The sequence below is a fragment of the Pseudochaenichthys georgianus genome, chromosome 12 (assembly GCF_902827115.2).
Source record: "Pseudochaenichthys georgianus chromosome 12, fPseGeo1.2, whole genome shotgun sequence".
Classification (NCBI taxonomy): Eukaryota; Metazoa; Chordata; class Actinopteri; order Perciformes; family Channichthyidae; genus Pseudochaenichthys; species Pseudochaenichthys georgianus.
The window spans coordinates 2,558,144-2,573,196 of NC_047514.1; the positions used below are offsets into that span (position 1 = coordinate 2,558,144).

Here is a 15,053-nt window from a genome sequence, read left to right on the forward strand (position 1 = left end):
CTTAGTGGTGTCCTGTTTATCTCCCGATCAAATCTAACTGCCAGCATCTTCGTCGTAATGGATGCCAAGACTGCAAACATGTGATGTGCACGAGGAAATGCTCTATCGACTCCTGAATACAACGTCTTACTAGCAAGCCTATGCTGATTATTAGTTGACATTTAGTGTGTGTGTGTGTGTGTGGGTGCGTGCACGCGTGCGCGCGCGCGTGTGTGCGTGCGTGCTAAGGCATGCATGAGTGAATCCACATTTGATCATGCATGTGCTGATGTCAAGCCACGTTGAAGATCAAAGTTTTACCACCGCAAACTGTTGCCATGGGGACATGAGAGTGGTCCTCCAGTCTCGTTATTCAGGAAACATAGAGACAGTTGTATCAAGGACAACATACTTTGCCCCACGATGTATTTCCAAGGCATTGATTTTTACTTCTACTACAACGGCCTTGTTCAATTGTATCCTACACATATCCTTTGGGTTTGAACCGATCCATTAAAATACGTCTACATGACAAGGGATTTATAATAAGTATCAACTTCCTGTACCTCAGAACTGCCATAGTAGGTGGATTTAAGGTGGATTGTGGCTGCAGTATTCTAACCAGTAGTGCTGCGGTTTCTTTGAAAATGATAGCCACATTTAGACCGTTAATACAAGGAGCTAACTTGGACTACCACCGCTGCACAGTTCTGTGAGGCCATTGGATGCGACAGTGATACTTGTGAGCCAACCTGCAGGACCACTTTTCTTTGGATATTGAATAGTTGTAGAAAATAAGCATTTGGTTCAAAGCACAACTGTGTCTTCATATAGAGTGCTGCAGGATTGAGACCAGACATGTGGAAAGGAGTACGAATTGTATCTAATGTAACATTTCCATTTCCATAAGCTCCTCCTCTTTTTCTTCCCCTGTGAATAAACACAGAGAAATATGCATGTTAATATTTGTATCCAATGTTCATCAATAAAATGAAGCCTTTAAGATATTGAATTTACAGTCATGACTGGGCCTGTCAATATTATAAATAAAATAAGTTGATCTAACTATTAATGAACAGTTACCTTACATGACCGCCTGATTGCTGGAACTCATCGTGAGGTTTATTTTTGTTTTGTAGTCTTAATGTTTATTGGATAAATGTGCTTACAATTGTGTTTAACTTTTGAAAGCTTGGGCTATTGTCTATTGTTAAGACAGAAACAGAAACTACAAAGACAAGCCAATGAACTAACAAACGTGAGGAAACTAAACTTAATGAATTGTGAGCCAAGTGGGACACATGGTGGTGAAACACAGGCATGACAAAGAAAGCTATTAAAACTGAGGGGGAAGGAGTTGAGGGAAATAGTGACAACAGCCCTAACGTTTGTATTTTTGCTGACAGGCAGTATGGAAGACACCTTTTATAAATCAATGTGGCGTATTCATTCCACTTGATACTTCCACTCCATATTGTCCTTTTTACTCCACTTTATTTATTTAGGTCAGCAGTTATTTCACAAAATAGTGGATAGAAACTTATAAAAGGACATTTTCTTAAACATTACTAGAATTATAAAAGTTCACCTGAAACTGTACTTGGATTAAAAATAAATACATTAGCAGCTATTTTGACAATTGTTGATTCAAAAATATTTAAAGGAGCTATCTTTAAAGCCTTGAATATTGTTTTTTCTGTTCATTTAGATTTATTTTTAACTATTGAGAAATGTGTCCTTGTACTGGTTGATGGAAAGCATTGTATATGTGTCACTTTGTGCTCACTGTTTGATTCTTTTTCACAAATCAAACAACCAATCATTTAATTAAAGACAAAATCAGGAGATTAAGTAATAATGAAACTAACCATTATTTCCACCATAACCAAACCTGCTTTTACATGAATCCATGAGTGATAATAGCTCCTACATGTAAGGGACACTTCTGTGCAGCAATGCAGTGGGAGTCACCGACTCAGGAAGGAGACACGGGAAGAGCAGGAGCTTTGATGTCAAACACTGATGGTTTATTTGGAGCTTCGGCCGGAGAATTCACATCACAAGTCCAAGAGCCAGAGGTTCTGACTGCACGGGAGAGTTGCCACGTCAAATCTGGCGCGCCTCTCTCTCGTTCGCCCATTTAACTGGTTTCGCAAAGAGTAATCAACGTATTTGAGAAGATAGCCTAAACAGTTGGGAACACTGAGTTACTTGCGTCTGACACTTATGGCCTCGAAGATTTCACACCTTGGAGTCCACAAACACTGAGAAGGAAGTGTCCCAGTGCACCCACAACAACAGACATGATGTGAGCTAGGGTTGCCCGGTCACTGAAGCAGCCTATGTCCTTAAAGGAGATAACAGACGTCAGGGTTGGTCATGCACGTCATATCTAGGAGTCTAGGACAATTATTTCCCTAACACTACATACTTTTACTTTATTCATTAGGAGCGAGAGTATTTTCCTATCAGTACTTTTACTTAAGTAAGGCATCTGGAAATGTCCTTCACCTCTATTTTCGTCCCTTAATCGATTAATGTTAAACAGACTTGCTGCTCCACTCCTCTCCCTGGAATGAAAGGGATAGTAGAAGCCCCGCCTCCTCTTCCTGTTGTCCAACAGGACAGTCCCATTCAGGCCAGATTTGTTCTCCTCCCTGCCTCCTTTGCAGATCTGCCAGTAACACATAACTGTGACCCACATGTTGTGAAGATCAGCAGGTCAGCGAGCAGAAGGGAGGAAAAGGAACTGAGCTTTAGTTTGGATCACTTTGTATAAGAAAGTGAAACTAGTTCACATTCTCTGAGAGGTGAAATGGCGCAGCAACAAAACCTCATGGATCGTAAAAAGCTCTGCTGTTCCATCTGTCTGGATCTACTGAAGGGTCCGGTGACTATTCCCTGTGGACACAGCTACTGTATGGACTGTATTAACAGCCACTGGGATGAAGAGAATCAGAAACACGTGTACAGCTGTCCTCAGTGCAGACAGACCTTTGAACCGAGGCCTGTCCTGATGAAAAGCACCGTGTTGGCAGAGTTAGTGGAGGAAGTGAAGAACAAGAAGACAGACGTCAAAGCGTCTCCAGCTGATCACTGCTATGCTGGACCTGGAGATGTGGGATGTGATTTCTGCACTGGGAGAAAACAGAAAGCTCTGAAGTCCTGTCTGCAGTGTCTGGTCTCTTACTGTGAGCAGCACCTCCAGCCTCACTATGAATCCCCTGCCTTTGGAAAACACAAGCTGGTCGACCCCTCCAACAAGATGCAGGAGATCATCTGTACTCGTCATGGTAAGGAGAAGAAGATGTTCTGCCGCACAGATCAGCAGTGTATCTGCTTTCTCTGCTCCATGGATGAACATAAGGGCCATGACACCGTCTTAGCCTCAACAGAAAGGACAGAGAAGCAGAAAGAGCTCGGGGTGAGTCGGCAAAACATCCAGCAGAGAATCCAGAAGAGAGAGAAAGATGTGAAGCTGCTTCAGCAGGAGGTGGAGGCCATCAATCTCTCTGCTGATAAAGCAGTGATTGACAGCGAGAAGATCTTCACTCAGGTGGTCAGTTTGAGCAAGAGTAGCAGCTCTGATGTGAGGCAGAAGATCAAACACCGGCAGAAAAGTCAAGTGAGTCAGGCCATGAAGATTCAGGAGAAGCTGAAGAAGGAGATCAATGAGCTGAGGAGGAAAGACACTGAGTTGGAAAAGCTCTCACACACGGGGGATCACAGCCAGTTCCTACACCATTACCCCTCACTGTCATGTCTTGGTGAACCTACAGCAGGGGTGTCAAACTCAAGGCCCGGGGGCCAAATCCGGCCCGCGACTTCATCTCATGCGGCCCCTCAAGAGATTGCAAAGAATATTATACGGTTACATGCCGATTTACAGAAGCACGTTGCCCATAAACTACATATCCCACAATGCATCTCAAATTTGACTTTTTTCTCAGAATTTGCCTTTTTTTCTCAGAACAAGTTTTTTTTCTCAGAATTTGACTTATTTTCTTCAAAATATAAATTTTTTCTTAGAATTTGCCTTTTTCTCATAATTAGATTTTTTTTTAAATCATTTTGTAACATTCTCAGTGAAGAGACTTGCAATGATTTGCCCTAGACTTCTGCTTTCAGACGTAGTTAATTATGAAGTTATTACCCTGTCGGATAATAATCCAATGCAGAGGCAATGATGTAATATAATACATTATTTTATATATATTAAATATTTATATATGTATTTTGATATATAGTCTTAAAGTTACAACCGGCCCTTTGAGTGCAACCATAATGCTGATGTGGCCCGCGAAGAAATTGAGTTTGACAGTCCTGACCTACAGACTCACCTAGCATCAATACCCGCCCTGTGCAGTACTTTGAAGACGTGAGCGGAGCTGTGTCGGAGGTCAGAGATAAACTACAGGACGTCCTCGCTGATGCGTGGACTAAGATCTCACAGCCTGAAGAAGTGGATGTTTTACGGCCCGTCTACACTACAGCGTCGAGAGCGTCGAAAGCTCCAAGCAGCTCCAAGCTGCCCATTCACTTTCAATGGGGTGACGTCACGTAGCCGCGCTTTTTCGCCGAACTGAATTGTGGGTAGCAGAGCGAGGCGTCTCAGGCGACCCAGGCGACCAGAAGTTGAAAAATGTTCAACTTCTGGTCGCCTGGACGCCGGAGTAGCCAGCGCCAGCCAATCAAATCCCGTTTCCCAAAATCTGACAGCTGAAGCGCCAGCCAATCAAACCGCGTCTAAGCTGGGAGAGATATCCCGCCGTTCATTTCTATATTTCAAAAAAAGTCGGAGGATAAACTAACTATCGCCGTAGCGAATCACCCGGTTTTGTATGACCAGACCCTCTTCACCTACCGGGATACAAACCGGAGGAACCAGCATGGAGGGAGGTGGCAGAGACAGTGGGGGAAACTGGTAGGTTTTCGCCTGTTTGGGGAGTTTATATATATATTGCTCGCATAAAATCCCCGGGGGTTTTTGCTTTGTATGTCGGGGGCGGGAGATTCATGTGATTGGTTGTTGGCCGTGTTGCTTGAATAAAATCCCCAAGCTCCAGACACGCCCAGCTCCAAGCTATTTTTGGAGCTGTAGTGTGGACGCTCCGTTACTCCATCAGGAAGAGCCCAAGACCAGAGCTGAGTTCTTACGACATTCCCAGAAAAACACACTGGATCCAAACACAGCAAACGCACGGCTGTTGTTATCTGAGGGCAACAGAAAAGCAACAGTAGTGAGTGAAAGACTGTTATATCCAAGCCATCAGGACAGATTTACGGACATGTTTCAGGCCTTGAGCAGAGAGGGTCTGAGCGGACGCCATTACTGGGAGGTGGAGAGGAACGGATTCGAGGTGTCGGTAGCAGTCACGTACAAGGACATCAGCAGAACAGGATATGAAAGTGGATTCGGAAATGATGACAAGTCTTGGGCTTTGGAGTGTTTTAACAACAGTTATGGGTTCAGACATAAAGGTACTAACATTGTAATTTCAGGTCCTTGGTCCTCCAGAGTAGGAGTGTACCTGGATCACAATGCAGGCGTTCTCTCCTTCTACAGCGTCTCTGAAACCATGACTCTCCTCCACAGAGTCCACACTACATTCACTGAGCCGCTCTGTCCTGGGTTTTCGAAGCTTGAGTAGAAAGAAGGGGGTTGATAACAGGTTTTGCAGATTGATTTGACCTGACTATGTATTATAATAGAATTAGCTTCAGGTACAAAATCTACATGAAAGGCAGAGCAAAACCAAATTGCACTTTTGCAGCACTTTTTTATATACATTGTTTAAAGTAGCACAGTGATTGCAGAGCCTTACTTTAATATATGTTAACAATTACACGTTCACTTTTAATTGATGTAACATGTTTGTGATTATGTTTTGTATATACACCTGGTTTATGATTATTGCTGTGTACAACTATAATGAAAAGCACTTTGCAAATAAACTTTATAATTTCATTTTGGTTTCATTACATCTCTAGGGGTTACAGCATAAAAAAGCATTGACAACTGAAAGCAAACAGCTCTCTGGTTATCATGTACACGTTTTGTTTTATTAAAGCAGAGTTTTGAGGTGTGTGTGTGTGTGTGTGTGTGTGTGTGTGTGTGTGTGTGTGTGTGTGTGTGTGTGTGTGTGTGTGTGTGTGTGTGTGTGTGTGTGTGTGTGTGTGTGTGTGTGTGTGTGTGTGTGTGTGTGTGTGTGTGTGTGTGTGTGTGTGTGTGTGTGTGTACCTTTCTTACATTTGAATTACTTAATTTCTATATTTCACTGAATTTAGAGGAAAATACAAGTTTCTTTATTATTATCATAATATGGCCTAACGAGTACTTTTGGCAAATGTTTCCGTATTTATGCAGGATTTATAATTATCTTTTTCTGACATATTTTCTTGATTCAAATTTCCGAATCGTTATTAGGCCTATAATATGCACAACAATTACAGTTGGCAATGATAGCAAAAATAAATATCATACATTGTCACTAAATACGTTATAAAAGAAAAACCACGCAAGTTCAAATGACAATATAAAAGGGGAAATAATAAAATATAGCTACGGTCTGGGGAGAATACATAAAAAAATGTATAGGCCTATAAATGTGGGTTAGAAATTATTTCCGACAGGTTAACTGAATGTACTAAATGTATATGAATAATGAGAAGTAATATATTTATGATGAGGTGTAAATAGTAAGTAAAGTAGTCCTACTTTAATAAACAATTCATATGAATGCACGTTATTTCGGTAAAAGTTTTGTGACAAATACAGACAAGAGAAACTCTACAGACAGAAATCAGAAGGCTTGGAACATCCAACTCTCAAAGAGATATTAGACCAATATATTATTTAAGACGAGCTGAATTAAGAGAATTTATTGGGGGGGGGGGGGTAGATAATTCTGGTCCACAATGCAATACAGTAGGTGGCCTTAATGCACCTTTAACACTGGTTGCCAGCCGTTAAAACCAAAGAAGAAGAAGTCACTTGAAAATAAGCGGAACCTTATATCAAATCCGCTTGCACCAACACGGACTGTTTTTATGCGGCACTTCAGAACGCGGAAGTGAAGCGCTGCTGTTTATGTTTTGGTCCGCGGCGACGGTACACTTCAGTAGTTTGACATCATGGCGGTGAGCTCGGTTCACCTGGAGTCCGACGCCTTCCTGGTGTGCATGAACCACGCGCTGAGCACGGAGAAGGAGGAGGTGATGGGGCTGTGCATCGGAGAGGCTGAGCCCGCCAGGATCGTCCACATCCACTCGGTCATCATCCTCCGCCGCTCGGACAAGAGGAAGGACCGGGTGGAGATCTCCCCGGAGCAGCTGTCCGCGGCCTCCACCGAGGCGGAGCGGCTGGCAGACATGACCGGCCGCCCGATGCGCGTGGTGGGCTGGTACCACTCCCACCCACACATCACCGTGTGGCCCTCCCACGTCGATGTCAGGACGCAGGCCATGTACCAGATGCTGGACCAGTGCTTCGTGGGCCTCATCTTCTCCTGCTTCATAGAGGACAAGAACACCAAGACGGGGCGCGTGCTCTACACCTGCTTCCAGTCCGTGCAGAAGGGCTCCGAGTACGAGCGGGTGGAGATCCCCATCCACGTGGTGCCCCGTGAAGCCATCGGGAAGGTGTGCCTGGAGTCCGCCGTGGAGCTGCCGAGGATCCTGTGCCAGGAGGAGCAGGACACCTACCGCAAGATCCACAGCCTGGCGCACCTGGACCCTGTCACTAAGATTCACAACGGCTCGGTGTTCACCAAGAACCTGTGCAGCCAGATGTCTGCGGTGAGCGGCCCGCTGCTGCAGTGGCTGGAGGACCGGCTGGAGCAGAACAAGCAGAGCATCGTGGAGCTGCAGCTGGAGAAGGAGAGGCTGCTGCGGGAGCTGGCTGCTCCCTGAGCCGGGGGGACGTGGAGGGGACACACACTTGTTGTCCTGCTGTTGTTGGACAGGGGAAACGGACCTTCTGTCTGGCTGGTTTTAGCTTCTTTACCATGAACCAGGCAGGGCTTGGTATCAAACCTCAATATGTTGTATGAACCGAAGTGTCCATAATATAAAGAAAACGGTCTAATGCCAAAAGTATGATCAGACTGTGTTTTGTTGAGACTGGTCTAACTTGTACTTTAAGTAATGTATAAACTGGGATTTGGCCTATAATATATCAGAGAAGTACGACAAAATGTACATCACAACTTCTTAAAGAATGTCTTAAGTCTGACCATAAGTTAAAAAAAAGATTTACAATGATATGAAACAGAAAAGCTTTGAATCGTCACATTTGAGAAGCGGGAATCAGAGCATTTTAGGGGATCTGTTTCCTCGGAGGCGTAGTTTCGTTAAGAAACAATCTTATATTCTTTAGTTAGGTGGTTTCGGTTTCTCTATACAACTTTTTGTAATCCTGCCAAAAGCCAGATATGTTCATTAGGTTGGAATGATGACAATGTGATGGAAAGTACCCTTACCCATGACACTGATGGACAACTGAAGCAAAATCTGATGTGGAATATAAAATAATTGATGGTAAACTGATAAAAACACGCCTCCCTTTGTTGGAGGAGTGACAGAGAATGTGCCTTTGGACTAATGACAGTAGCTGTACACACTGCATGCTGTGAATGGAGGTTATTGGGTGTAGAGGATGTGGGCGGTTGCTGTTAAACATAAACTGAAGCATCTCTAATGCTTCAGATTACATTTTGTTCACCCTGTTTGCTTTGTCCCCTCTCCTGTCTTCTCCAGATGTTTTTGACGGAGCGTCATACAGGTGTGAATATCATGGTGTGTTTCTCTGCATCTGTGAAATGTAAATAAAAAGACAGAGACTTCACTGTCACTTTCGTTTAGTTATGAAATGTTGTTGTGATATTCTTGTTATCATACTTTTTATATCAATGATTAATTTCTAGCTGCTGGTCACACTAAATTGGTGCTCTCCTACATCAGCACACAACAATGTAGAAGGCTAATTTACGTGTGTGTGTGTGTGTGTGTGTGTGTGTGTGTGTGTGTGTGTGTGTGTGTGTGTGTGTGTGTGTGTGTGTGTGTGTGTGTGTGTGTGTGTGTGTGTGTGTGTGTGTGTGAGAGAAACTTCTTCTGGAGGGAACACAGGGATTTCAGCCTTTGCAGACCACACGTTTTTTTATACCACACCACAAGAAAGGGAAGAAAATAGGGCCTTTTCAGTTTTCATTTCATCCTCGAGTTGCTTATTTTGTCCAAACTGATCAGCAGCTGCCTTTTCTCCCAAATGGGAATCTATGCAACCTTATTTATCAACCCACCAGTGTTCTTAGTTTGAATTTAAAACAAAACCGTATAATTTCCATATAAATATGAATGTATGCGTGGTGTTGCCGCATCCATTTCCTTGTTTAGTGGTTAAAAACAGTGTGTACAGTCTCTGGTATGTGTGGGTGTTGCACCATCAGATGTCCCCATTGGCTTACTTTTCCCTTGGGGACGGTGGTGTCTGCTGACTAGTTTTGCACCTCGGTTTTTTGTCTTGTTCTTTCTTATTGACCTTTAGTGTTCGTGTAGTGTCTGTTTACCAGTTTTGAAACTCAAACAGGATATATATGTGTTATAAATGTAGAGGTGGGAAGTAGTGGAGTACAAATACTTCGTTGCTGTACTGAAGTACATTTTTCTGGTATCAGTACTTTACTCCACTAATTATTTTTCTGACGACTTTTTACTTTTACTTCTTATATTTTGAACACAAATACCTGTACTTTCTACTTCTTATATTTTGAACTCAAACACCTGTACTTTCTACTTCTTACATGTTGAATTCAAATACCTGTACTTTCTACTTCTTACATGTTGAATTCAAATACCTGTACTTTCTACTTCTTACATGTTGAACTCAAATACCTGTACTTTCTACTTCTTACATTTTGAACTCAAATACCTGTACTTTCTACTTCTTACATGTTGAACTCAAATACCTGTACTTTCTACTTCTTACATTTTGAACACAAATACCTGTACTTTCTACTTCTTACATGTTGAACACAAATACCTGTACTTTCTACTTCTTACATTTTGAACACAAATACCTGTACTTTCTACTTCTTACATGTTGAACTCAAATACCTGTACTTTCTACTTCTTACATGTTGAACACAAATACCTGTACTTTCTACTTCTTACATTTTGAACTCAAATACCTGTACTTTCTACTTCTTACATGTTGAACTCAAATACCTGTACTTTCTACTTCTTACATGTTGAACACAAATACCTGTACTTTCTACTTCTTACATTTTGAACTCAAATACCTGTACTTTCTACTTCTTACATGTTGAACTCAAATACCTGTACTTTCTACTTCTTACATGTTGAACCCAAATACCTGTACTTTCTACTTCTTACATGTTGAACCCAAATACCTGTACTTTCTACTTCTTACATGTTGAACACAAATACCTGTACTTTCTACTTCTTACATTTTGAACTCAAATACCTGTACTTTCTACTTCTTACATGTTGAACTCAAATACCTGTACTTTCTACTTCTTACATGTTGAACACAAATACCTGTACTTTCTACTTCTTACATTTTGAACTCAAATACCTGTACTTTCTACTTCTTACATTTTGAACTCAAATACCTGTACTTTCTACTTCTTACATTTTGAACTCAAATACCTGAGATGCCTATTGATTTGAACACGATCCGTGTATCATCTTTTGCCATCTCTGTATAAATATAATCTTTATTGAACTCATGCTGTGGGCCGACATATAACATTTTTGGATGACTAAACGTGTAGCCTATTAAGAAGAAAGAAACAGAGACATCAAATAAATCAGAAAAAACTTTATTCATTCTTTAAAAAGCAATTGACTCATTAACAGTTATCGACAGCATCTAATCAGCAAATCTAGTTTTAATGCTCATGTTCAATCTTCCCTTTTAAATTTACATTTCTACATTTCAAAACACAATCAAGACAATGTTCTAATTAATGATTAGGAACATACGTTTTATCTGCATTACAAAGTGACAGCAATACAACACACATGATCAAATATGAAATGATTACAAAGAGAAGACTTGTAGTGCAATTTCAATTTGAGATAATATGACAACAACAATATTAATATCTAACAAAGCACACACACCCATAGAGATGTTTTATACACTGGGGACATGTCCACACCTGTTTTAAGACGGCTGATTTTCCATTTTCAAAAGCACAACTTGTGAAAAACAACGTGCACCAAGACAATTTTACTAACAAATTAAAAGATATAATAATATCTCAATATATAATAAACAAGATCCTGTATGTCAGAGGTTGTCGACTAACAGGCACTACTTAAAATCCCATATGTTAAAGACTGTTTATATATGTTTTATTTATCTGAGCCCCTATGTCCCTACCCAAAAGGAATATTGAAAAAAAGGCACAAAGAAAAGTCCATTTAGTTTTCACTGACCTCACTTGACAGTTGTTCGACCTTGGTGTTTATTACGTTCCCTACTGGGCTAGGGGAACCAAAGGGAAGCAACACTAACCAGAGTGGAATTGGTAAAAGTGGTTTTATTATAACTATCAGTTGTGAAACAACATAATAAGGCATAAGCTTGGCACAAACAAAGGGCCAAATACTGTTGCCTAATAGTCAACAAAAAGAGAACTCCAAAGGAGAGTTAATTAGGTAGTACACGTCAGAGAATAATACACAAAAGGAAAACAAAACCTCACTTCTAAAGTGGTTAGTGGTTAGGGCGGGGCATCGAGGAAACCTTACAGCTCATTTGCATGCACACACACGCACAACAGAATTAATAGCACCAGGAAAGCAGCGGCTGTAACAGTGTTTCAATGTGTTTTCAATTTTTGTATATGCTTCAGAACATAAATCTCTTATCGCTTCTCGTTTCTGTTTTTCATTATGCACAATACAACCTTCTTGATTTTTTATACATTTGATGAATTTACTTTGAATTTGCTTTTGGTTAGTTTGAATGGCTTGTGCCAAGTTGCCTCTTTGATCTATTTCAGATTTTGTATGAATATTATATAATTCCTTGTTCGATTGATCAATTTCAGTTTTTGATTTAGACATATTTTCTTCTACCGTCTTGGATTTAATTTTAATCTGCTTAAAATTAACATATTTTTGTATTAATGATTCATATTTATTATTTTTTGCTTTATTTAATTCTCTACATTTAAATAAAATAAAATGTTTTATCCATAATTTGATGTCAGAGTTTGTTAAACATCTCAATTGTATTATTTTTTGTATTTCCAGCTTTAGCTCTGTTAAAACACAAGTATCTTTTAGGCACTGTGTGTTCAGTTTCCAGACGCCTCTAGTGGAAGGGGCTCCGGAGAATAATGATGTTTGGGCTAAAAGATCATCCGAAAAGTTATTGAAGATTGTTCTATAGTTGGTTACGGAGAAATGATTAGATACATACATCTTGTCAATACGGGTTTTGCTTGTTTTGTCATATCTCGTGAAATCCATACCAACAGGATTCAGTGATCGACAGACATCGATTAGGTTTGCATCGTCGCAGATTTCTTTTAACAGCTTTACTTCCGGGCCTCAGTTTAAAAACAGCTGTACTACACTTATCTATTTCTTCTGATACTGTGTTAAAATCCCCACCTAATATAATTGTATAACCTACTGTTAAAAGTTCTCTTAGTCTTCTGAATAATTGTAGCTTATTTTGTGCGTCAGGGGCAGTATATACATTGATCAGTCGATATGTTTCCTTTTTAAAAAGAAAATCCACCATGAGCAGCCTTCCTGGGATTATGTCCCTTCTTCTAATAATAGTTATATATTTTTCTTTGAAGAAAATGCAGACTCCGTCATCTCTATTCTCTCCAATCGATATCATACATTTACCTTTACACCACAGTTTACACACATCGTCAACATCACTGGTGGTACTCAGCCTAAGTTCCTGCGTAAACAGAATGTCATAATTAGTGTCAAGTAAATATTTAATTTTCCTATCTCGAAAGTCTTTGGACTGAATACCTCGTGTATTCCAGGTAGCTACATTTAAGAAGCTCATATTGGTTTTGAAAATGAACTATGGCGATGTATTTACATTTGCCCGTTTTTCATTTTGGTTCAAGTTGCTGCTTGCAGGTCTCTTTTTTGTTGAGACCTCAAATTCACTCGGGGGGTCTGGATATTGCGGAGTTGGTGAAAAGGACCCAGAGCTTGGGCTTTCGCTCTCACTCTCAGAACTGTTCTCGCTCTCTACATCACTGTCAATGGTTAATTTACCCTCACCTGACAGGGATGGAAAGTCTTCTTCAGGAGTTGAAGGCTGTTGATCATCAGGGAGAGGGAGATCCTTGCTGGCAGGACGTGGATCAGGCTGCTGCTGGGCTGCAGGACGAGGACCAGGACCAGGCTGCTGCTGGGCTGCAGGACGAGGACCAGGACCAGGCTGCTGCTGGGCTGCAGGACGAGGACCAGGACCAGGCTGCTGCTGGGCTGCAGGACGAGGACCAGGCTGCTGCTGGGCTGCAGGACGTGGACCAGGCTGCTGCTGGGCTGCAGGACGTGGACCAGGCTGCTGCTGGGCTGCAGGACGTGGACCAGGCTGCTGCTGGGCTGCAGGACGTGGACCAGGCTGCTGCTGGGCTGCAGGACGTGGACCAGGCTGCTGCTGGGCTGCAGGACGTGGACCAGGCTGCTGCTGGGCTGCAGGACGAGGACCAGGACCAGGCTGCTGCTGGGCTGCAGGACGTGGACCAGGCTGCTGCTGGGCTGCAGGACGTGGACCAGGCTGCTGCTGCTGTAAAAAAAGTAAACACAAGTTTACAAAAGATATTCTGCTTATTGTCTTCTGGGAGACACAATGATATGAACAACTCAGATCTCATAAAATAATGTCCATTTAGTTTTCACTGACCTCACTTGACAGTGGTTCGACCTTGATGTCACAAAATGTAGCAGAAGCTCCATACCAATAAACACCGAGTCCAGCATAGAGCGGCTGAGTGAATGTGGTGTGCACTCTGTGGAGGAGGGTGAAGGTTTCAGAGACGCTGTGGAAGGACAGAACTCCTGCCTTTGGATCCAAGAAAACACCGATCCTTGAGGATTGAGGGACAGAAACTGACTCTTTTTCACCGTTGTGTTTGAAATTACAATACTGTGTACTAAACTCTAGTGCCCAAGATGTGTTATTGTCCCCGAATGCACTTTCCTCTCCTGTTCTGGGAACATCTCTGTATGCGACTGCTACTGAACATCCTAAACCACTCCACTCCACTTCCCAGTAACAACGTTTAGTCAGAACTTTTCCACACAGAACCTGAGACTTTCCCATGAATCTGTCTGCGTGGTCATCATATGACTGTGGCTCTTTCACTGAGGTTGCCTTCCTGTTATCTTCAGATAATTGTATCGTCATGCTCGCTGTGTTTGGATCCAGTTTGAGAAGATCTTTGGGGCCTGCATATTGTGAGAACTCAGCTTTGGTCTTTGGGTCTGGCAACAATTTAACATACACTTCAGTCACTGTCTCTGAGATCTTCCTCCATTTCTTATTAAAGCTCTCCAGTGCTTTACCTCTGGCCTCTGACACAGCTGCAGTCACATCTTCAAAGTATCGTACAGGACCTTTGTTGACCCTGAATGTTTTTTCAGGGTCCCTGAGATTTGATGGTGAGGGGTAGGCCTGTAGAAACTTGACCTGATCATCTGTTTTGGAGAGTTTCTCCAGCTTAGTGTCTTTGCTCCTCAGATCACTGATGTCCTTCTGCAGCATCTCTTGAATCTCTTTGACCCGACTCACTTCATATTTCTGCTGGGATTTAATCTTGTTCTTCACGTCAGAGCTTCTAACCCTCAAATAAAACTCCAAACATCTTTCATTGTGTTTCAAAGCTCTTTTAGTTTTAAACCTGATGTTTATAAGCTTCTTAGTTTTTGCAACGGTCTGTAAATATACACAACTTTATAATAAAAGTTAAAAACATATGAGGTTATCATGAGGTTGTTAACATCGCAATGTATCAGTGGCTGTACGGTGGCTGAGAAGTGCAATGGACAATTACAAAGTG

The 15,053-nt window shown here is 41.7% G+C and overlaps 3 protein-coding genes across 3 annotated transcripts; 2 read left to right on the plus strand and 1 right to left on the minus strand.

Annotated features, from left to right (window-relative positions):
- The first annotated feature begins 2,692 nt into the window (after positions 1-2,692).
- Positions 2,693-5,915, plus strand: LOC117455743 (E3 ubiquitin/ISG15 ligase TRIM25-like). Its single transcript, XM_034095282.1, is given in 3 exon segments — positions 2,693-3,746; positions 4,293-4,459; positions 5,106-5,915. Coding segments are annotated over 3 exon segments (1,644 nt in total). The 5' UTR covers positions 2,693-2,794; the 3' UTR covers positions 5,631-5,915.
- Positions 5,916-6,960: 1,045 nt separating this feature from the next.
- On the plus strand, positions 6,961-8,840 carry brcc3 (BRCA1/BRCA2-containing complex, subunit 3). Its single transcript, XM_034095749.2, has one exon. It carries the CDS (start codon positions 7,114-7,116, stop codon positions 7,888-7,890), a length of 777 nt encoding a protein of 258 aa, XP_033951640.1. The 5' UTR covers positions 6,961-7,113; the 3' UTR covers positions 7,891-8,840.
- Positions 8,841-12,308: 3,468 nt separating this feature from the next.
- LOC117456509 (tripartite motif-containing protein 16-like) lies at positions 12,309-14,758 on the minus strand. The gene is made up of 3 exons (XM_034096423.2): positions 13,898-14,758; positions 13,270-13,404; positions 12,309-12,362 (listed from the first exon to the last, which is right to left on the minus strand). Exons 1-3 carry the CDS (start codon positions 14,756-14,758, stop codon positions 12,309-12,311), a joined length of 1,050 nt encoding a protein of 349 aa, XP_033952314.2.
- Positions 14,759-15,053: the final 295 nt, after the last annotated feature.